This window comes from Centrocercus urophasianus, unplaced genomic scaffold (genome assembly GCF_019232065.1).
Source record: "Centrocercus urophasianus isolate 14NV4802_14NV808 unplaced genomic scaffold, USGS_Curo_1.0 seq_20, whole genome shotgun sequence".
Lineage (NCBI taxonomy): Eukaryota > Metazoa > Chordata > Aves > Galliformes > Phasianidae > Centrocercus > Centrocercus urophasianus.
In genome coordinates, this window is record NW_024884756.1 from 13236897 (window position 1) to 13258790 (window position 21894).

The 21894-nt window shown below is 42.8% G+C and overlaps 1 protein-coding gene across 1 annotated transcript; it reads right to left on the reverse strand.

Annotated features, from left to right (window-relative positions):
- Positions 1–1777: 1777 nt before the first annotated feature.
- LOC122162162 (cytochrome P450 20A1) lies at positions 1778–21876 on the reverse strand. The gene is made up of 13 exons (XM_042822223.1): positions 21758–21876; positions 21209–21258; positions 20955–21121; positions 18049–18194; positions 17218–17385; positions 16452–16530; positions 15271–15386; positions 14812–14866; positions 13311–13431; positions 11725–11836; positions 11013–11077; positions 8971–9060; positions 1778–8819 (listed from the first exon to the last, which is right to left on the reverse strand). Exons 1-13 carry the CDS (start codon positions 21827–21829, stop codon positions 8669–8671), a joined length of 1392 nt encoding a protein of 463 aa, XP_042678157.1. The 5' UTR covers positions 21830–21876; the 3' UTR covers positions 1778–8668.
- Positions 21877–21894: the final 18 nt, after the last annotated feature.

The window sequence follows — 21894 nt, forward strand, 5'->3', positions numbered from 1 at the left end:
TTTCTGCAGTGCATATCTGCTAAATATAATCTGACAGCTTACTTACTCAGGTCCACAGCCTCAACACCCATGCAACGCTTCTCTGTGCCAGAAGCTCTATCTTACAAGTCAAGCTGTAGTCTCCCTCCCACCTCATCTTGCATGAGAAATGAGCACATCCTCATGTACCCTCCATTTTCAAACACATCTTTCTTGTCCAAAGGGGGTCACACAGCCATTTGGGTGTCATCCCCCTCAATTATCTAGCAGCCTCAGAAAAATTAATTCTTCTGGCTGTTCTGCAAATGCCAGCCAGTCCCCAGCTCTAATCAGTTTGTCTGCTTCCACTAGTACACTAGCTTTGGCTTAATTCTGTGTGATGGTTTCAAGGAGACAAGTATGAATTCACTGCATAAGGTTGCTTCCACATTCATGTAGTATCTCACTATTCTTTAATAATTTCCTGTCCCAACAGCTCCAAAAGATGCCACATTCCTCCAGTGTACATCCACTGAAATGTCTGCCTGGTAGCAGTATTACACAACCAAACCTCAGTGGCCTATTATTTGTGCTAGAAAAATCTGGTCCTTGGTAACATCTCCAATCAACGGGCTCATTTAGCCACTTGGTAGCTGTGCTCCTTGATTCAGGAATCCAAAGCTCATTACTGAGTATTGAGTGTTAAGTATATACATTGCTAGGATAAAGAGATTGATTTGGGGCACAGACTGGCTATCATTTCCAGTACATAGGAAGGGGAGGACAGGAGCACACACACATACACAGCTGGTGTACTTTTGCTCCTCTACAGCCAATTTGATTTTTCAAGCTATTAAAAAAGAAAAAAAAAACCAACAGAGAAATTCTTCACTTAAATAAATGTCTGGGAGCTTGGTGAATTCAGCAGCTCTTCGGATAAAATGCCCACAGTGGCCTCCCTCCCTCCCTGCTCCCCTGCCTCCTCAGGTACCAGCAGTATTTCTCAATGCTTTACATTAACTACTTTTATTATCAGAACTTCTGCCCAAATGAGTAATTGAATGAGTCACATCAGCAAAAGACTTGGTGGAGTTTTATGAGGAAGCTGCACTGTTACCTTTTTTTTTTTTTTAAGTCACGGTTGAATTTACAGAATGAAGATTTTTAGCTCTGATGACAATTTCGAGACCAGCACAGCAGTGGGAGAAAGAAACAGGGAGGTGATAAGGATTTCCAGTTCTTGAGGGTAATTGAGAAAATGTGATTGCTCCGCTCAGTTTACCACACCGGAACGGTACAGCTATAAAATACATAAAGGCTAATGCAGGATGTAGGTTTGCAGTATTTTTACCTTTACTGTGCAGAAGTCACCATCAAGCTTCCTTAAGCATAAAAGAGGTTCGCTACAAACTGTGGCATATACAGCAATAAGCCCTAGCTAGCTATTGCTGCTATGCAGCTATTGGGATATCAAACCAGAATCCTGATCCAGCAACCACTATATATCATCCCCTTTTTCTTTCCGTTGTTGCTATACTGGATTTGCAGAGACTTCTAGGCACTTAGCCAGACAAGTGCTTAGTGGGGTATTCAAAATTCAAACACCTAAACAATTTCAAAAACTTGGTTTGTAAAAGTCACAGCTATATGCTAGGCTAACATATGAATAGTCAGTGCCCCTCAGTGCAATCACACAGCATAAATAACAGTCACAGTCATACAAAGGTTTGCAGGCTCAGGCCCATGCCGGAGGTTAATTTAGAGCAAACTGATAGCAAGCAGTGAGTTTGCTCCTTCCTTTTAGAAGAATACCACAAAATCAAGGTGCACACTCCTACAAATTTAATATCAATTCTGCACAGTGGAAATGCTGAGTGTTCCAAATACTTTCTGTTAGCAAATACCCGGCTCACCAGTAAACGTGGGGCAGCTGTAACCATTGGTTCAGCTGCTTTTTCATAATACGCGACGGTGTATTCTTGCAGGCATCCCTGTCAGCTCCCATTAACTCACACACTTCGTTCTTCTCTCAAGGCACTTTTCCTCCACTCAGGCTCCTGGAAGAGCTTGCAAAAGCAGGACAACCGCATCAGAGCCAGGACGTGGTCAGAAGCTAATGTGCCACACAGCGGGCAACAAACAATCTTTCTCCCCAAGCACAAGCAGGCAGCCTGACTAAAGGAAGGGCTTTTTGCCTGGAAACTCTATTTGTGGGGCTTAGAGCTACGTGTGGACGTTCATAAGTGGTGCAACAAGAGAACTGCTCCCTGGCACAGCAGCAATCCATTTACAGCCATCTACTGCCCATGGTGTCCTGAAACCCATTTTTGTAATAGGCTAACTTACAAGCAACTGAGAATGAATAAGAGTCAGCTTGTGACACATTGGATGCTGAAGATTGCCGAGCAGGGACTGAAATTCCTGCACTTCTGTTATTTAGATATTCCAGAGTTTCTGCATCTTCCAGGGTTCAGCTGTAAGGCAAATGCGTGGAACAAGAGCACCAGTATAGCACAAAAGGTACAGCAGCCTTAACTAAAGCAAAGGAATAAACATGATATATTTAATCAATAACTTGCAGCTAGTAATTCCTGCATCAGCAAGTCAGCTGCTTTTCAGTCCAAGAAACTACAAATGCATCGTCATGCTAGTGCTGACATCAGGGCATGAATGTTTGTTCCAAAATTGAAAATAATTGACTTGATAACACTGAACTCCAATAGAGAATCCAAGAGTGACAAAATTCAGATTTTTCCACGCTGCCCATTAGGCTTTATCAATGAAGATGTAAGGATGTTGATAACTTGCCTTACCTAGATCTGAGTTCATTCTGTATCAAGGTCTCAGACAAAACAAAACAATACTGAGGTGCTGATTTCCATAGTCTGACAAAATGAACTTTGCTTTTTCAGACATTCTTATTTGCTTCCCCTCGCTACCTCAAAAAATAAGTGCCCAAACATGGTTTACTGCTTTCCTCTTTAGTGTTGTTTCCTCGATTCATGGCCAGGCATATTGGGACAGAGCCTGAGAGCTAACAGCACCCTCTCTTTATGTGCAGCTATTCTTTGCCACCCAGCCACCTCTCCCCAAGACTGCTGAACACAAATAGTTCGTAGGAATCATTTCGTCTACTGCTGAAGCACAGACTCTGAGCCAGCAGATATACAGCACTGTAGGAGCATCAGTTCGATCCGTTAAATTAAAGAACTGAATCCAGCCAACAGCTTTGCCCAGCAAGCTCTGGCTTTTCAGAGAGGCCACCCAGGGCCTTTTGCCGTAAAAGTCTGAAAGGGAAGATGATCATTTTACCCTTGCTGCAGTGTCTGAGTCATTACTGAGTTGGAAGTGACTGTCAAAAAAAAAAAAAAAAAAAAAAAAAAAAAAGCCTTTTTTGGTGAGATGAGAAAGTTGGCAGCCAAGCAGGCATAGCACTGGCTGTCTGTCTCACTGCCAGGCTTGTGACAGAGCTGACCTGCCTGGGTGTTAGCAGAGAGGTGGGAGCACAGCATGCCAGTGCCCACAAGGAGCTCAATAACGCGGAGATGGAAGAAAAAAGCTTCAAGGAGCAACCCCAGCACTGATACTCAATAAACAGCACAAACATGTCTTGCCTAATAGCGTCACAGGAACATCCGCTGCTTACCTGCAGTGATGTTTCACTGTCATTGCTGCAGACAAGGCACTCACCAGGGACACACTGCGTCTGGCTCCTCTGCATTCAGTTCTGCTACATCCCTTCGTCTTTGGCCAAGACCTCTATCACTCTATCATCACTATCACTGAGCTGAGAGTCATCTGTGTAGATCATGCTCTGAATTACATAGCATTTAACCCGGAATTTGTCCTTGTGGCTTCTTACTGGCCTAGCACTGATCTAATTAAATTACTTTTCCTATTAAAGAGACGATCAAATGCTTTGGCCAGAGTTGCCAGTGCAAATACAGAACTTTGACCAATACTTCTCGCCCCTTGGAAAGACTTTCCTTTAACAGGAGCATTAACATCAGAGCAATTGCATATACTTCATTTATCTTGGGATCAGGCTCCTCAGCAAAAGAAGGAATGACCTGAAAAATATGGGAAAAGATTCTTTACGCTCCACCCTCCTCTAAATCTTTTTGTGGGAAACTCAACTGTGTTTTGAATGCTAAAATTCACACAGATTTAAAAATACTTATCTTCAAGGAATGTTGCCATGGAAACCCTTATCTTCTCTCCTTCCCCACCCTCCATATGTGAGAAACATTTTCATCTTTTTTTTTTCCCCTGTGTGTGGTAGTTCCTCTTCTCCGTCTGCTATCACCAAAAAACTGGCATCAAATCTTAAGAGATGTCAAACAGGCCTTTTGTTCAGTTGAAGGCTGCCTGCTAAGAAACAGTCCTGAGCTAATCTAGAGAGAGATGCCAAAGTGGGTGCACATTCTCATGCTACAGAAAAAGGTGGCGGTAATATTTTCCAGCAATTTCTGTTTTGGACAAGAGGAAAGTAGCAACGAGCTGCCATGGTAACTACAGCAGTTCCACTTGTTGGTGGCATGACCCACTGGTGATGAACATCTCTGTTCTCTTTACAGATCTTTTTTCTCCTTTCCTCTCACTCTTGATACGGAAATGGGTGAAGTCCTGTATGCTCCCAGTACTTTTATGAAAGTACTGCTCTACCCACTTACATGTGCCTTACAAAAGGATCCAAGCACATAAAGTAAGCCAGTAATCTGCAGACTTCACTCTGCTGACCAAGACACATCCATATCCAAGGATGCCTGCCAGGAAGCCCTTCCTGTAGCAAGAGTACAAACTTTGGGAAGGTCAGCCATGGCCCCAGTGAGATGTAAGACGACCTTTTTTCAGTGAGAATGTGTACAGCACTTGAGATAGCAGGATGGCAATACTAAGTAACTGTGGACCAAGTAGTACCAAAATGCTGATGAATGAACTATGCAGTGAGATAAATACGCAGTTTCCCCACCTTTGCATTGCCAGCATCCCCTAGTTCATGTAATTGGCTAATGGGGGAGCTGGCAAAAGAGCAGCCCCAAGGAGGTACTTTAAATCACCAAATGTCCACTCTGTCCAACAAACAACACTTACATTTGCAGCAAACAGGACAGAAGTTGCAAAGACCACCCTTTCCACAGGGCACAAAATAAAAAGTACAGCCCTCAGCCCTACACTGCATGCCACTGCCATTATCAGCAAGTCCTTAAACTGCTGGGAAAAGGAGACACATATTACTACTTTGCAATAACAGCTCTACATGCAGCCCAGGTTAATTAAAACCTAGATGTAACGCCACTCAGGGTTATTTTGGAGGCAGTAGGAAGCTAGCTCAACAAGCTGTCTACTCCACAAAGTTACGTTAACTGTTTAACCAGTTGCCACCAAGATGAGGCTAACAAACCTTTGTTAACCACGAGAGTCAATTTGCAACGGCCTGACTGCTCCCAGCACCCGTGCTGGCTGCCTACTTCTGATAGCAGCAGGTTGCACAGGCACCGAGATATATTTAGCCTCTTGCCTTCCATTAATTTGCAGCCTTCTGTTAAAGCTTGTTCTGCAGTAATAGTCCAAGGAATGAAATAACAGCTTCGCTGTATGCTCTTCAAAACCACCCAGAGGAAGTTGTGAAGTAGCTTTCTGATGTAGAGATATGAAGCATTAAAAGCAAAAGTCCCCTGTATTATATATGTATGCATATGATAAATTTCTGTTGAGATTTCAAACCCCGATTCCTGACAAATGCAGCTAATTTGATCCAAAGGCTTAGAAGTTACTTCTTGTAGGAAAAGGAGAAAAGGAGAAAATGGTCAGACGTAAGTAGGGTGAGAGGCAAACCTGACTACATCTTCCTTAGAAAAAGAGGCCAAAAAAGTACCACTTGACATGAGACAAGGGGTGAGGGGAGAAATGGAACAAAACCAGTATTTCAAGCTTCCAGCTGGAACATACTAAAACCCTATGAGAAAGAACTGATCCATGAACGTTCCCATAGGAAGAAGGGTCTTTGTTGCACAATAGGAGGAGCTACAGTTTGGCTGATCACCAGTGCATTTTACCTTGATAGTTAGGCTGTCGGAAATGATTGTCACAAATTGTGGAATGGAAACTTACAGACTGCAGCAAACAATATGGCCATGTCCTTGGTGTCACTCTGAGCAATGAATAAGGAACGTCTGATAGATGCTCACTTCTCTCCTTCCTTCCAAAGCTCAAAACGTAACCTGAAATGATGAGTCAGGGCCTTTTCTTGACTGCAGCAGTTTTGAGCAAACACAAACTGATCATTGGCCTTGTCCACCACTTTGGGCCACGTTCTTCCCTCCTGTCAGCCACAGACTCCTGTAGCATGTTTGGAAACATGGCCCAGACTGAGTACTGTCTTTTAGGATGCAATACCTGTACAGACTGAAAATTCTTAGCAAATTATACAGAATTATTCCCTTTTATTCCTGCAACTGCTGCAAGGCACTTGGCCCATATAGCTCCAGAAAGGCAGAGAAATACTGTTAAAAGAAGTACGAACAATCACCCCTGGGAAGCTTTTCTGGTGTCTGAAAGCTTCATTCCTACCAGATGGCTCTATGAAAATTGAGTGACCAAGATCTGTTATGTGACCAAGTCAGCAATTTCTAGTCTGGTTCTTAGCAGGGCAGTGCTATTCTACCATTATTTTCCTTTCCATTTTGCTTCCTCTGTACACTAGGGATGCTTTAAAGTAAAATCCTTTATCACGCAGATTTCTCCACAAGGCCTAAAAAACATCTGCAATCTTCAAGAAAAGTAGGCATTTTTGCATAAGCAGCGAAGCAAAGGCTAACACGAATTGCCATCTGGGGAAATGACCAACCTTCAGTTAAATGTAGGTCAGATTAGCAAGAGCTTTTTTGCAGTTCATTATAAAAATCAATGCAAGACAGGCAGCAAGATGAACTGCACAACCTTCCTTTTTCTGCCCAGCAGACAAAAAACAGCACAACAGCATCTATGTCCTACTGTTCCCCCAACACACGCTGCACTGTGGGGGGAGAATCTGAATCTCCATGGCTTCACCAAAAGCAGAGCTGACATACTAAACCCAAAAGCAGAATTTTCTTTGTCTGGTGCCCACAGAGGCTGGCACCAAATGTTAACCCTTCAAGAGCAGACAGAACTGCATTCAGAACAGCACTTGGCAGGAATCCAACAGCCAAAACATTTTTGTAAGAGCAGCTGATTTCCTGACCCGGAAGAGACAGAGAAAGGAACAATGTTTGCACTTGGGAATTGCACTGGGGATTGCAACTACCCAGATAAATAAAACATCCATGTCCCTATGTGAAGCATCTCCTGTTTGCTTAGGCAGTAGAAAGTAGCTCTAATGGAAGCTACACATCCCTGAACCTCCCTGTGGGGTGCATCAGTAGCTGTGCAAAACAGCTCAGGCATACACAGCTGCAGGCTGAGTAACAATTCACCTACACAACACAGCGTTTGGGTGGGGAGGGTGCTAACAAAGAAGTTACATTTACAGAGAAAAGATCAAGATTAGATAAAGGGTGATCCTATATAAAATGGGAAATAGAAGAAACATAACCTGAATAGGTCAGATGGCAATACTAGTACTAAGATAAAGGGGTAAGAGGCCCCTGCCTTGAAAGCTATTCAGCAAGGTGCTCAAAAATCTGTCACAGTCAGGAGAGAAAGAAAGAAGCACAGAAAAGCACGTGAATGAGTGGCATGTGATGCTGCTTTGGCTGGCACTTGTTCTGGAGGAGGAGGAAGGTTCTTTGAAAGGCTTTTAACTTATTAACCACAACATTAATTCAGAGCCCTATAAAATCAGCACTCTTCCTTTCCAGTACTTGCATGACCAATCTCATTGCTGGCCGAGTGACGAATGAATTGCAAGCACCTGTCATCAATTTCTGATGCTGATTAGATTAGACGCTGCTCTCTGAACTGTCAGGATGGAGAATCCCTTTCCCAGGGCTTTGTTCTGTGGTTTTATTTCATTTCATTATGTTATTACTAATGCTTCTGCTTTCTCAGGGGCCAAACCAATTTTATTCCTCCTCGTTTACTAGCATTTTTCAGCCATCCATCCTCTTGCAATCCTACAGCACAGGAAGATTACATATGTAGCATGAGACCCGATGGTGCAATTCTCACCCCACTTTCTTTTTCTCTCACACACACTCACGCATACTTCCCACAAGATGTATCTGCTCTTCTTGACAGTTATAGCTATAGCTCAAGGGAAGGAAAGACACTTTGAATAAAAATACCTATATAGAGAGAAAGATTTTGTCCTTGTGCCTTCAAGGTCTTATCTACTTGCTATCCATGAAGAAGCATGCCCTGCAGCACAGTCTCTTACCCACCAGATCCTCCTGCTGTTAGGAAGGGGCAGGACTAACCAGAGGCCCAGTCTTCGACTAGCTGGCACAGAACAGTTCATAGATACACCACTGCTTGGTTTTGTTGCTTCCTTTGCAATCCTTTGGGCAAAAAGTGTAAAAAAGCATACAGATTACATCTACTTTAATACAACTATTGGTTGAATTAGAAAAAATTACCCTAGAAGGCTATGCAGTTAATAATGTGGAAGGTAACAAAATCTGCATTTAAAATTCCTTGGCTGAGTCACTGTGCTGCCAGCATGACTGCCTTTAAGACACTTGCCCAGAACTTCACTGCTGGCACTTCCAGACCCTTGTTTTGCTTGTTCTTAGCTTCTCTTAGACACCGTTATCCAGGCTTCCTCCTTTGGTGAGGTTACCAGCTCATATTTGGTCTCCATGACTTGTCCTTTAACTGGGTGAAGGTACAGTTTTCTTACCAGGACACTCAACAGAACTGTAGCCACCATATAGGCAAACCTGAGGAAGAAGGTAAGAAAAGAGAATAAAAAACTTGCTATGAAGTAAATCTGCCAAAAAACAACTGCCTGTCTGGACTGAAATACACTGAAACAACCTCCTTTTCTTTCTATCACAGAAACACAAAAAAACCCTGCTTTCTAATGCTCACCTCAACTCCGGGCACTCCTGGCTTCCTGAAAAACCCAACAAGGAGAGGTTTGTCATGGCTGAATCCTCATTGAATCTCTCTGGGTCAAATCTGTGAAAGACAAAACACACTGAGTGAGCACAGAATCCTTCCTCTGGATGCATGGTCACACACACATCACCGTAAGGAACTGGCAATGACTCAACTGCAAAAAGCATCAGTCCTCTCTCTAAATTATACTAGGTAATTCCACACAGGTATAGGAAGGTGACTGTGCATCCACTCCATCTACGTTTTCTGTTGGTCAGCTGTGTCCCACTTTGGTCAAAGTGCTTAATAATTGAGTGTGATGCAGGGCTGGAAACAGTACGCTTTACCTCTTAGCAGTGGGTATTTAGCTCGAGTACACAAGTGAGCTGGTGCTGCTACATGTCCTCCATTTCCCTCCGGGGCACACACACAAATCTGATTTATCTTCCCTCTCTATCCCACCAGTCTCTCTGCATTCCTCCCCCTCTCTCACCTCCAAAAATATTTTCCTTTTTTTCCCTTGCCCCTGTCTTGAAGCAGCTGGTGTGTGTGTATATGCTGGGGGAGGGAAGCTGGTGACTCACTCAAGTGAGAAAAGTGGCTTCCAGCATTAGTATGGTGGAGGCTGTAAGAAAACTATTATCCAGGGTTTTCACAAGTTAAAACAAGGTTCCCATAATCAACTAACCAAAAGGAGGTCAATAAAATACCATTCAATTTAAATATAAGTTATTACAGAAAAATAATAATAATTTAAAAAAACCAAACAGGATTATAAAATATATAACATAATGGATTGAAGGTAGTCAGTCCTCTTTCATTTTCTACTAAATATTTCTGCTTGTGCTTCAAGCCTTTGACTTCTTGTATAAACATCCAAGCTCTGCTTCTATTAAGATGAAAAGTCATGTGGATGTTGTCCCTCAGTTAAAGCAACATCATGCTTACATTTCCCCTGAAGTGACAAATCACATATACTGAAAAAGGGAGGAAATCACAGCTGTTCAGCCAAACAAACAAACAAACAAACAAAAAGGCAAACAAACACAGAGGTTATATGTAAGGTAGATGGGTGAAAGGACTTCAAAGCGTAGATCTCCCATCTCTGTCACATAAATACAATCACAACCTCAACTCTCCTTCTTCTTGGAATAAAAACAGTGTTCACAGCAGTCCTCACCTTTCTTTACATGCTGCCCCAGTGAAACCCTCCTAAGCACAGTGCATGCCCCATCCTATTGGGCAATCCCTGCCAAGATGTTCATAGGATGGATCATCAATGCCTGACTCTTGAAAGAGCATGAAGGAGAGAACAAGCTCTAAGGGCTTCTTCCTTTTCCTAGATTTCAGCTGCCTTCTTTTTTCTCTCTCTAGAATAACTGACCCACGTTTTTTTTTTTCCAGCCCAAATGAACAAAACTAATGTTAATACTTGCCATCCAGAGGCCACAGTAAGCTACAACTTTTTTTTTTTTTTTTTTTTTAAACTTCCAATATACTATCCTGGATCCAGCTTTGTTCCACAGACAAAGTAATGAGATAGCATTTCCTTCAGTCTGAAAACACAAAATTTCTGTCAAACATTGCCTCCCTTTCATCGTTTCATGCTGACAGTGATTCCAAAACCATTCAAATTTAAACCTCCCTCTGTCACAGAAAACATTAAGACGAATTTACTGGTATTTGCCTAAGCAGGGTGTGTGGAAACAAACAAACAAACTTGTAAACCTCTAACATACACACATACAAAAAGTCTAGGAGGATCATGATTTGAACTGCCCCAAACTCCTGCCCAAGGAGACAAGGATTGTCACAAATCCACTTTCTTACGGACTCCCTCTCATCTCCAAAATCTGCTTAGACAGGCTCTGCAGCAAAGAAGATTCTGCATGGAAACAAGATCTATAGAATACTAATTAAAAAAAGGAAAAGAAGATCTATAATTCTATAGATCTGTATCTATCTAGATAATATTAATTAAAAAAAGGAAAGGAATTCATTTGAGAAAGAATAAAGGCCTTGATTCTACATACTTGTATGGTGATGGCCAAGATGAACTGTCCTGCAACATCACACCAAGAGCATAAAGTACAAGTGTCTGCAAAAAAAATGAGGATACATATGTCAGACCAGAACAAAACGCACAATTTAAGCTACACCTGGACGGCTCTGCAAGGCAACAATTATTCTATTGACCACTCATTTTAATAGGTCATTTACAAACATTTATATGTCATTTTCACCTACAGATTTCTATAATGAAATGCTAGGATTTTAACCTATTAAGACCCATGCTGCAAATCTTGGTAGTTAGAGAGAGCCAGATCCCATTCCACTACTCTTGCTAGTACGTATGCGCATGCTTCTTTATTCTCTGCAATGGAAGGTTCCACTCTCATGTGGCAAATACAGGTGATATAATTAGGCCTGAAACCATGCTCTTGTTTGCACAGCTGAGACCACAAACCCCTTCAAAGGGTTATTCATTCACAGTGGACCCAGAACCAGAAGCCAACCTGCTCAGGAAGAGAGCACAAATTCCCAGAGCCTACTCCATAAAGGAACTGCATGACAAACTTTGACTAAATAGTACTTTCAGATGACAGATCATCTGCTCAGGTTAAACATGTCAAAAGAAATCGTCTTCCTCCCTCACCCCTCTAGAAAAAGAAATACGATGAAGAGGAAAAAGAAAATTTCCCTTCAGGAAAGCAGGACGGCCTAGTGCTCCTGGTACTGCCCTACCTCTTTGGGGACAGTATGTTGGTCGACTCTGCCTTCCAGTTCCTGCAGCTGTGCAGCAATGGGAGTAAGCTTTGCTGTCCGCACTGTCTCGCATAGGACTTGCCGACAATATCTGCAATCAATAAGGCTTGGTCAATTTAACGCTTCCAGAAAGAAGCTTGTTCATGTCCTTGTGCTAGAAAAGGAGAGCTTGGTCATCTACTGCCCTCCAAGGCCCCAGTCCGCTCCTGGAGCTGTCTCTGCAGCAATGCTGAGGAGCTTTTTTTTTTGATTTTTATTTGACAAAGAGTCCCAGCATCTGTTCAATAAGCATTAAATCTCATTATCAGTTCATCAAAATGTCTCTCATACCACCTCTTCCGTAAATCAAACCAACCCAGCTAGAAAGGGTAAACATGCCTTTTCCAGCATTTCTCACTCATACAGGAAGCAGTAGGATATACTCCTTTACTCAAATCTTAACACTAGTCCCAATATAAAGCACACCCTGAACATGAACAGATGTGTGAAAAATAGAGGCACCCCATTCACCAATCACTCTCCTACTTCTGTAGCCCTTGAAAAAGAATACTCTTTGAAGCTTTCTGTCTAAATTCATCTCACATTAAACTTACAATTAAAATTATTGGTTACTCCTATCCTCAGAAAACCAGAACGCAAAACAAATTTCCTTCTTCAAATAGCCATTTCCACCCTAATTGTGTGCTATAAGCAAGCATCAGTAGGAAACTGAGATTTCTCATATTCTCCCTGAAACCTTGGGATAAAGCATCTCAGAGCAGACTTCACTTATACAAAAAACAAACGTTATCTGTTCATCCATAAAAATGCTAACTCTCATCCTTGCTCCACAGCCTGAAAAAAAGATCAAACGGAACATCAGGTCCCAATGACTTTATTCCTGAAATCCCAAGCCTAGAGTTAATAAATCACTAGCCACCAATTTTTTTTCTCTTTGTTTCTTTATACGTGGGAAAGAAGTCACTGCTCTCTGTCCCATTCCATCCGCGTGGCTTAATCAAGATCAGGAGTAAATCTCTGCTCCCATTCATCATTTTTGCAGCCCTATCCCACGCAAGGCTCACACTGTTATTGCTGTGAACCCAAAACTGAACATACATTCAATTTCGCCAACCTGATCCTTTGAGACATAGAATAGGAGGAAGAATGTATTCTCAGTCTTTTATTCTGAATTACCCCTCCTCCTTAAAAGACTTCAGTTCCATTGGTACAGACAGGATTCTCTGGTAGCTGATTAGAGACACTTTCCAGGTTTTATCTTGGCACAGAGTGTTTTTAAGCAGGTAGGGCACAAATTCTGTGCTTTCTTCCCTATCAACAAACTTCAATGGCCTCCTAATAGATAACTTGAAGAAAGCATCCCATTTCTCATTATTTGGAGTCCTACAGTGGATCCTATTTCTGCTGTTAGCCATCCTGGTGTTCGATCACTTCCAAAAAACATAGTAGCTTTTGGATGCTTTCTTTTGATCCAGCATAGGCTGGTCATCAGCCTCTGGCACATGAAGCCCCGGTTCCCACTTCACAAGAAAACCTTCCTCTGCATTTCCTTACCAGGGACCCACCTGAGTTGCTCAATTTTTTCGTGTGTAATTGGTCCCTTCCCAAGAACATGGTCCACCTCCTTGTAGAGATTCTGCTGTACATCTTCTGATGTTGTCAGGAAATAGACTGCCCAAGTACACACTGGGGAAGGAATCAAGACAACACTGGATTCAGCAAATTCAAACCTTTGCTAACCGTATTCAGCCTTTTTGCTTCCTGTATTTGCAACATTATTTTTCTGACTCAGACAAGGGTGACCTCTGTTAATATACTGTACTGATTCCATATTCAGTGTCAGAAGCAGAGGCTGAACTCCAATGTAACAAGAGACTCCGCAAGCTTAAATTCTCTTTCTAGGGCTATGAAGAGCTTAGGAAGCTGTGTAGGAGACTAAGTCATCCAGTCTCATAGCCCTGGATTCAAGACCTCACAATCCAGCAAAGCAGCAATCAAAGCGTGTCTTTTTCCCAGCCCTTTGGTCCATGAAATGGCTGTAATGCTCTAGCAATCACCCCTTCTGGAAAACCAGGGTTATTAGATCAATCAGCTAAAAGGCTGGTTTGTTCACAGCACCACAAGATTCCCTGTCTGGGTTCCTGACAGGCAAGGAGAAGAACAGTACAGCTTTCTGCAGCACATTGGCCAGCACTTGTCTCCTCTACATCCATCTTGTGAGATACTCAGAAGATATCCTCAACAGCACACCGAGAAACAAACCTTGCCTAAGAAATAAGTGTGTAGGATGCAGTTTCTCTAAAGCTACAAAATGGTTTCTACCACTTCTATTTATGAGCGCTATCCAGCAACCCCTGAGGAGCCAAGCCCCTTCAAAAGACTGTTTTCCTGGAATATTTGGAGACGATAATCTTCAGGGATAGTGTTAATGGAGATGCCAAATTTACTTTCCATATCTTTCAATATCCAGTAGCAACAGAAAGGTTTTGATTGAAGTCCCAGTCCCATTCACTGAAATACAGGACCTGATAATCAGGGGGTTAAGTTCAAACCATCTTCATATTATAAAAGATTTTACACAGCTTCAGGTCACATTTCCATTTACCTCTTTTTCAAAATCCTTATAAAGAACAAAGTAGCCCCTAGAGGAACTCTTCCATATATGGAATATACCCATCCCCCAGAAATTCAAAGCAGCCACTCACATCTCAGGGCTCTGCTCTAACTTCCTTCCCACATAACAGAAGCCATTGTACATCACTGTCTTTGAGACTCGCAATTTTTGGTGCTCTTTCATCAAATTTAGCATCACTTGACAGGGGTTAAGGGTCCAAGCAAAAAGCAACAAGCTCACCAAAAGGCTAAGAAGGTTGTCAAACACAGCTTCAACTCACTGGCTGTGATGCTGTACTGAGTGTGCTGTAAAACTACCTGCTTCTATTTGTTTGTAGCTCAGGAGAGACAGAATGATGGATATCACTTTTTATTAGCTGAGATTAAGTCTCACATCATCACAGTCAGTTTTAGACAGCTGAATCTGAGGACAGAAAGTTATTTATGACTTACGGTTAGCAGTAATAATGCATCCCGCCAAGGAGAAAATCATCGTATCTTCCAAAATCTAGGAAACAAAATCTAGTTCAGAGAATGAAGTCCATGAGATGCAATAATTAGAAAGGCACAGCACAACCTCCACTCAAGCCTACAAAATCTCTTTAGCACAGAGAGCAGGAAATTCATCTGTAAGACTGAACTCTCTTACAGAACTTCCACTGTAATAGCACTTCAGACATGCTTAATACTAACACACTTCTGGTTTACAAAAATAACAATGAAACAGTGGCAAGAAAAGCTACCAAGGTCTAATTCAATTAAGCATGGCAGGACTGGAAAAAAGCCAGAGAGAACACTGCATTAGTCAGGAATTTCACTCAAATGCAAAAATTTAACCAAAGGCTACAACATAATAAGATGCTAATCTAGTAGAACTCCATTAGCGTGCGATGACACAACATCTGTACAAACCTGCTGGTCACTAAGGTTCCCCTGTAGCAAGGTATCTATAAAGACATGCCTGTTGAATGATCTGCCTCGGCGTTCCTTTATGACTTTCCGTAAGGTAGATTCCATTTCTTTCAGAGCTTTGGAGAAACAGAAATGATTATTTTAATCATGGTCACTCTGAGAGCTGCAGAGAAGTGAAACCATCTCCCCAAACAGATTTTCAGACAGTTGTCCTTGTAGGACTCACTTACAGAAGCAACCTGTTAGCATTACATTTGGAAGGCGATTTTTCTAGTTTAGATGAAAACATAGGAATGAAATATCACCAGTTGCCTATAAAAAGCCAACTTTACAGGTCTAACCAAGACGTGTACTCTGTGAGCTGAAACCATGTAGAGGAAGGTCAAACAATAATCAGCATTAAACCATCACATACTGTGTTCAACCAGCTCTCACAATTAAAATATTTAAGCCAGATAACATTACTTGAACTGCCTGTGGAGTTACAATTACTCAAGCGTTAAGGCACCTCTGCTGACTGATGGTCTCCCTTTTGCCAGGAGCTCTACAGAAACGATTTCAGAGGAAGATGGTGCTAAAGAGTTGGCATAGACAGGGAGAGGTAAGTGGGACAAGTGTGGGAGGATTTAGGCACAAAGGTTCCACATCTCAAGATATCTGGATGACTAGCTACTGATGGCTGCTGTGGGAACTAGGGGGATTTAGGGACCTACATGCTGCTAGCTGTCTAGTTTAAGTTGCGCAATTCAGACAAATTCAGGATTTAGAACTAATTTATTAGCTTTAGATAGAGGCTACTCTGGTTTAAGATCTTATTAGTCAATACTGAAAAGCTTAAACTATTAACTATGACCAAATGACACATCGGTCTTCCCTAAGAGTAGCTGCCTACCTGCAAGAGGTCAAAAGTTAATACGACACAGAACACGTAGCGAGCGCACAAAGACACAAGAACTACACCAACAATGGCAGGCTTGTCTCTGAACCACTAAACAATGATATATTTTAATCTTCTGCAAGAGTAAAGAAGACACATCAGGTAGCTTACAGTACAACAACAAACTGTAAAAAAGCCAAGACAGCTAGGCAAATCAAGTGCTTCCGTATGCTTGATAGTTCCTAAGCATTAATCAGAGTGGAGAAGTGAAGTAGAAGGAAGACTGGATTTGGGAAGAACCTACCATCTTCATACAGCTTCTTCCTAGTTGTGCTTTTGTCAAGGGACCCATCCAAGAAACCTTTCCCAATCTCTGACCAGATCTGAAAGAAGGCCAGAGAGAAGAGCATTGTCACTCACCACAGGCAGGGACTCCTTCATTCTGCTTTATTCAGTAAAATGAAAACATTATATAAAATGAAGTTGTCCTCTGAAAATGAAATTAGTGCCCTCTTCAGAACACCATGCCTAGTTCTTACATGTATAACAGCTGAAACTGAGTTGAAATGAAAAACCTGTAATTACAACTGTATGGAAAAGCCATGGCCACCCTGAGAGAGAGGTGAACCCGCTTCTTTCCCACCATACTACCAACAGACTTAACGTTCCCAAATGTGAACACAGCTTCAGATTTCCTCAGGTTTTCCCTCTCCACAACGCCACAGAGCCTTCAAAGGTTCTCTGAAAATGTGAAGTTACACTGGCCTTCTCTGGAGATTTTAACTGACGTAGACCAAATACATCTCAATTGTCACTGGATCCCAATTTCTGCTGGTTCTTTAGAAATACCTGGCTTAAGACTAACGACAGTAAGACCAGTAGGATCTTTCTGATAGTTTTAGCTTCAGATAGTTGAGTCAACAGTCCTCAAGCTCTAAAGCTTAATGTTAGCTTAATGGTAAAGTCCCAGCAATTGCTTGTGCTGTCCTTTACTAAACTGTACATGCAGACACAAGCTGTTGGCTTGAACAAATAGTACAGGAAACTTCCTGGCTCTTTGTGACACTTACTACATCATGGTGCCTGCGGAATCGAATGACTTCCTGGTCATCTTCAAAGCTGCTGCCCATAGCTGTCTGGGTAACAGACTTCATGGCAAAGCCCAGCATATGCTGGCAGAGTGGTACATGTTGAGCCTCAGGGAGGGAGAGCCATTTGGCTAGCAATTCTTCTGACAACTTAAGAAAGGAACCATTAATTGACAGTAATATCAATAGCCTATTTACCAAACATATCCCAAACTGAATGCATTCCCACCCTAAGTTCCTCAGATAGACCACACTTTCAAGGCCACGGTGTACATCTACACTTTCAAGGGTTTCCTTTCATTGTTAACTTGAACAGTAATATTCTGCCCTCATATATCCTGCCTGAGCCCATGGTTCACCCAATGTAAGACAGCCCTGTCCATCTCCTGTTCCCTCCGTCAGAGAAAATACCTTAAACCCTTTAATCTGAGTAGCTCCATATTGAGAAAATAAGACTAGTTGCTGGACTGAGTCAATAGAACAGTTCTCCACTTGTCTGTGGTCCCAACAGCTGGTTCATTGCTCCTCCCTCCTGTCTTGTAAAATAAATCCAGAAACCATATGCTCCAGGATCTTTAATTGCATCTGATGTCTTAGCATAAAATGTCACCAAACCTAACTTTCTCTCAGCCCAGTGGAGCTTACAAGAACCAAATGCTCACAGTGCTTGAACAGGCATAAGCTGTTCTCTGTCTCCCAAGCTTAAAATTCCAGTATAATTTTGAATGCAGCTTCTTTACCCTAGTAATCATTCTCATTAAACTTTCCTCTGTGAGCTACATAGGGTTTCTCCACTGGAGAAGAGGAAGTTACCTTCTGGATGAGAGCCAAGTTACTTTGCAGGGACTTTGTCACAGCACTTTCATACAGCTTTCTTCTCAGGTGGCTTTCCCCTGTATCCCCATTCAGGCTGGACTGGTACCTCAAGAAGGATTTCAACATCATCTCAAAGGGATCCGCTGAAAATAAAGAAAACATCATTCAGAAGCCTCTTTTGCACAGGCACGATGAAAACAGGCAGCTCTTCGACAGAGTGCTGCTACTTTTGGGAGGTGAACAAGGCATGGCTCCTTCACCAGGCATGGTCTCTTTGGGGTGCTAAGTTTCTCTTGCTCCACATGGATTAGGATGTCATAAAGATTCTTCCCTGTGGCAGGGTACCATCCTGTGCTCAGCTCCCCCTGTGCAGGTTGCCTCCTGGCTCCACCAAGCTGCTTTTCTCAATACTTTTCGTAAAAATGCTTTGAAAGCTCGTTCCCAGCTTTCCAGTTCTAGATGGCTCTGCCACCAACTTGGTCTACCCCCCATATCTTCTGTATTCACAGTTTGCTTCATTTAGATCTTTTACTCCAAACCTCACCACCAGGACCTCTACATTATTAATGTGGTGAAGTACATTAGGAGTCAATGCAAAATTGTGCAATTGAGCACAGCCTATGACATGCTTTCCTGTTCCTGTGACTCTTTCTGTGAGTGTCACAGAACCAGTAGAATCTCTAAGCAGCTATTTGAAAGCAGCACACAAAGAGTTTCAAGCAAGAGATTTTCAATGTTTATCACAGTTTGTTATTTTTCCCAGATGGAGTGAAACCTTCAAAGCATCACAAAACATGAGAGCTGGGCTAGACGTACATGACTCTACCTACTGTGGACTCTACCTAGCAGAGATCAAAGCCTTGTTATGCTCCTGAACTAACTCCCAATGAGACAATTCCTACCTTCAGAGGACTTACTATCACATGACAGCTAATGAAACCAGAGGTGTGAATACAGTGAGCTAAATGTTCTTCTCTCACACCATTTTCCTTCCAATGTTTTAGAGCTCTGCAGATCATCCCATTTCCCACTTCCAACAACAAGAAGTACATGCATGTGCTTTGTGGCACTGCAAATGGTATCTGCAGCTCTGCATGTGGAACAAACTGTTATGTGACTGTAGCTGCTGCTGGCAATTTCCCCTCCATAGTACTTTGCCATGGAGCAGTTTTGCTATTAATGCCACAATGCCCTACTGATGGTAAAGCCCACAAAGCAAATCTAGCAAGCAGAGCCATGTGGAGAGGCAGGAGAATGCTTAACACCATCACCTGCAGAAACTGCAATGTTCTCCTGGTAGGGGAAGGAAACTGCTAGCTCAGCAGCAAGCTCCATATTTTTCTCACCCAATCCCTAGCAAACTGGCAGTCCTACACCACTGCTACATTCACTGCTGCAAACTCAGCACTGCTTCAGCTGCCCTCTGCATAATTCTGCTCTTGTTTTACAGTATTTGGAAAGCATCTATTTCTCTACAGAGGCAGCAGATCAGTGATCCCACAAGGGACAAACCCCTCACAGAGACAGAACTCTGTACTGCCAAGCACTTCTACAGACTTCATACTTTGTGCTAGACTTGAAAACAACTCTAGGATTACATTTACACTCCTCTTAGTGAAACGTATCACACTTTCAACTGTCCAGAAACACAGTTCTATGCTTTTTTTTCTTTTTTTTCTTTTTTTTTTTTTAATCTAGAAGTCTGATTATCTAAGAAGCATGACCACGTTTTAATGCATTCCCCACTCCACATTTTAAAATGAATATATTTAACTGCTGGCATCTACAGGAGACCAGACTGGTCTGTAGCTGCCTTGGTTGCTTCCTACATTTAAGCGCAGGCAACGTTTCACCAGTATTTGTGTACGCTCCCAACTTCATTATGTTTGCGACAACTTGTTTGCTCAAGGGCCTGTCACCACTTCTCTGAGCTTTCAGAAAGTGAATGTCTACTCAACCTTCTCCAAACATACTCACGCTTACACTTGAGTGCATTCAAATCTTTCAGGGTGAGCTTCCACCTTCTGGAGTGCAACCACTATCCAATGATTCTTGCTGATTTTTAACTCCTACTTCTTTCCCAGAGCATCAGCAGTTTTTTTAAGTTTATGCAAACGTACAAGAAGTTTATTCATCACAACCCAGCATAACTTATAGCTGACATCTTCCTGTGCTTGAAAAGAGCCTGTGCTACCAGATCAGCAGTACGCAAGTAGCACGTATATCTACATGAGAGGAAGAAAACTGCAAAAACCACAGGTTAAACCTAAACAACCTAACTACATTATTGTTTGTGATTACCTTAGGAAGTAGAACATCTACCTGAGAGGCTTCACTAGAAATTAAAACATTCTCACAAGACTAAGATCAGTTCAGCTACCAGCTCTACTGACCACTTTCAAGTCTAGATCATTAGAAGTTTTCAGCACAAAATTCTGCAACTCAATCAAAAATGAAAATTAAAGAACTTCTTGAAATAAGGCTTTAAAACACTCCACACAGAGCCATGTAAGGGAGCTATCACAATCACAGCTCTTTTCAGATTTAATTTAGTAAAACTCCCCATCTTAAATTGTATTCCAAGTTGCTTTTAAATTATATCTCAATTTCCTATAGGATTTTCAACTGGCTGCTTCCAGTGATTAACGAACATGAACTTCCCATAAACATCTGCCTGTAAGCAGCAGATGAAGGCAGAAGCACAGAAATTTCTCAATAGCTGCTGGGCAGCAGCAGCTCTTGGTCACCAATATTGAATTCCAATAAGCAGTACCAAAGACATATCTGAATCACTATGTCAGCTGCAAACTAAGCTTCATTTTCTTTCTCTTTCCTTTGATATACGATGCCTAGCAAGGCCATATGGAACAAACTGACTCAAAGACAAAGCAGATGATGCTTACATGAACGGTTGGGGTTCACGTGTTGTTTCAGGAGATCAATGGAGCCAAGGCTGACGACAAGGCGCCTTCCAAACCAGAAGGAGACCAGCGGGCCATATTTCTCATGAAGGTTCACCAAGAACTCATGCAAACTTCTGCTGGCAATAATGTCTGGCAGGTTGCCATCCCTGAGGAACACAAAGAAGCCACCTATTCATTTGCAACATCCACCACCAAGGCTGAACCCAATCAATGTTAAGATGGGAAGCACTTACTTGTCATCAGTTGGAGCCAGCCCAGGGATACCTGACGCCTGTCTGGATGCCTGAATAGCAAAAGGAAACCCTATCAGCCTTTCTGAATGTAGATTTTAGGCAAGTTTCACAGCTTTCTAGCAGGAGAACTGGATTTCCCAAACCAATGCTTCTGCACTACACACAAACGTTAAACAGAGCTGGACAAAGCGCATCCTCAGGCCTCAGACCTGCCGAGTTATACAGAATTGATCAGCTGTGAGCGTGTGCCTGGTCCCACAGGCCAAACTAGGCTCTAACCATCTGATTCAACGGGAGACTCCAGCGTAGCTCCGACACCCGGATTTTGCCCACGGACCGGCGCACACGCAGACCATAAGCCGAGGCGTACAGCCTTTCTAAAAGGGCTCATCGGGGCACGGAACAGGCGAAGCACGGCCGCCCCAGCATGGAGCGCAGCTCTGCGCGGCCCCGCCGCAGCCCCGGCCCCGTCAGCAGCGCGGGCGAGAGAGCCCGCGGCCACTCGCTCCCTGCAGCGGGGGTCGGGCCGCTCGGCCCCGCCGCCATTACCGGGTAGAGATAGAGCACGGCGCCCACGAGGATGAGCAGGAAGGTGACGGCAAAGATCGCGAAGTCCAGCATGGCGGGGCCGGACCGGGCCGGGCGGTGGCGACAGCTCGGCCCCACCCCGCGGCCTCGCGGCGGGG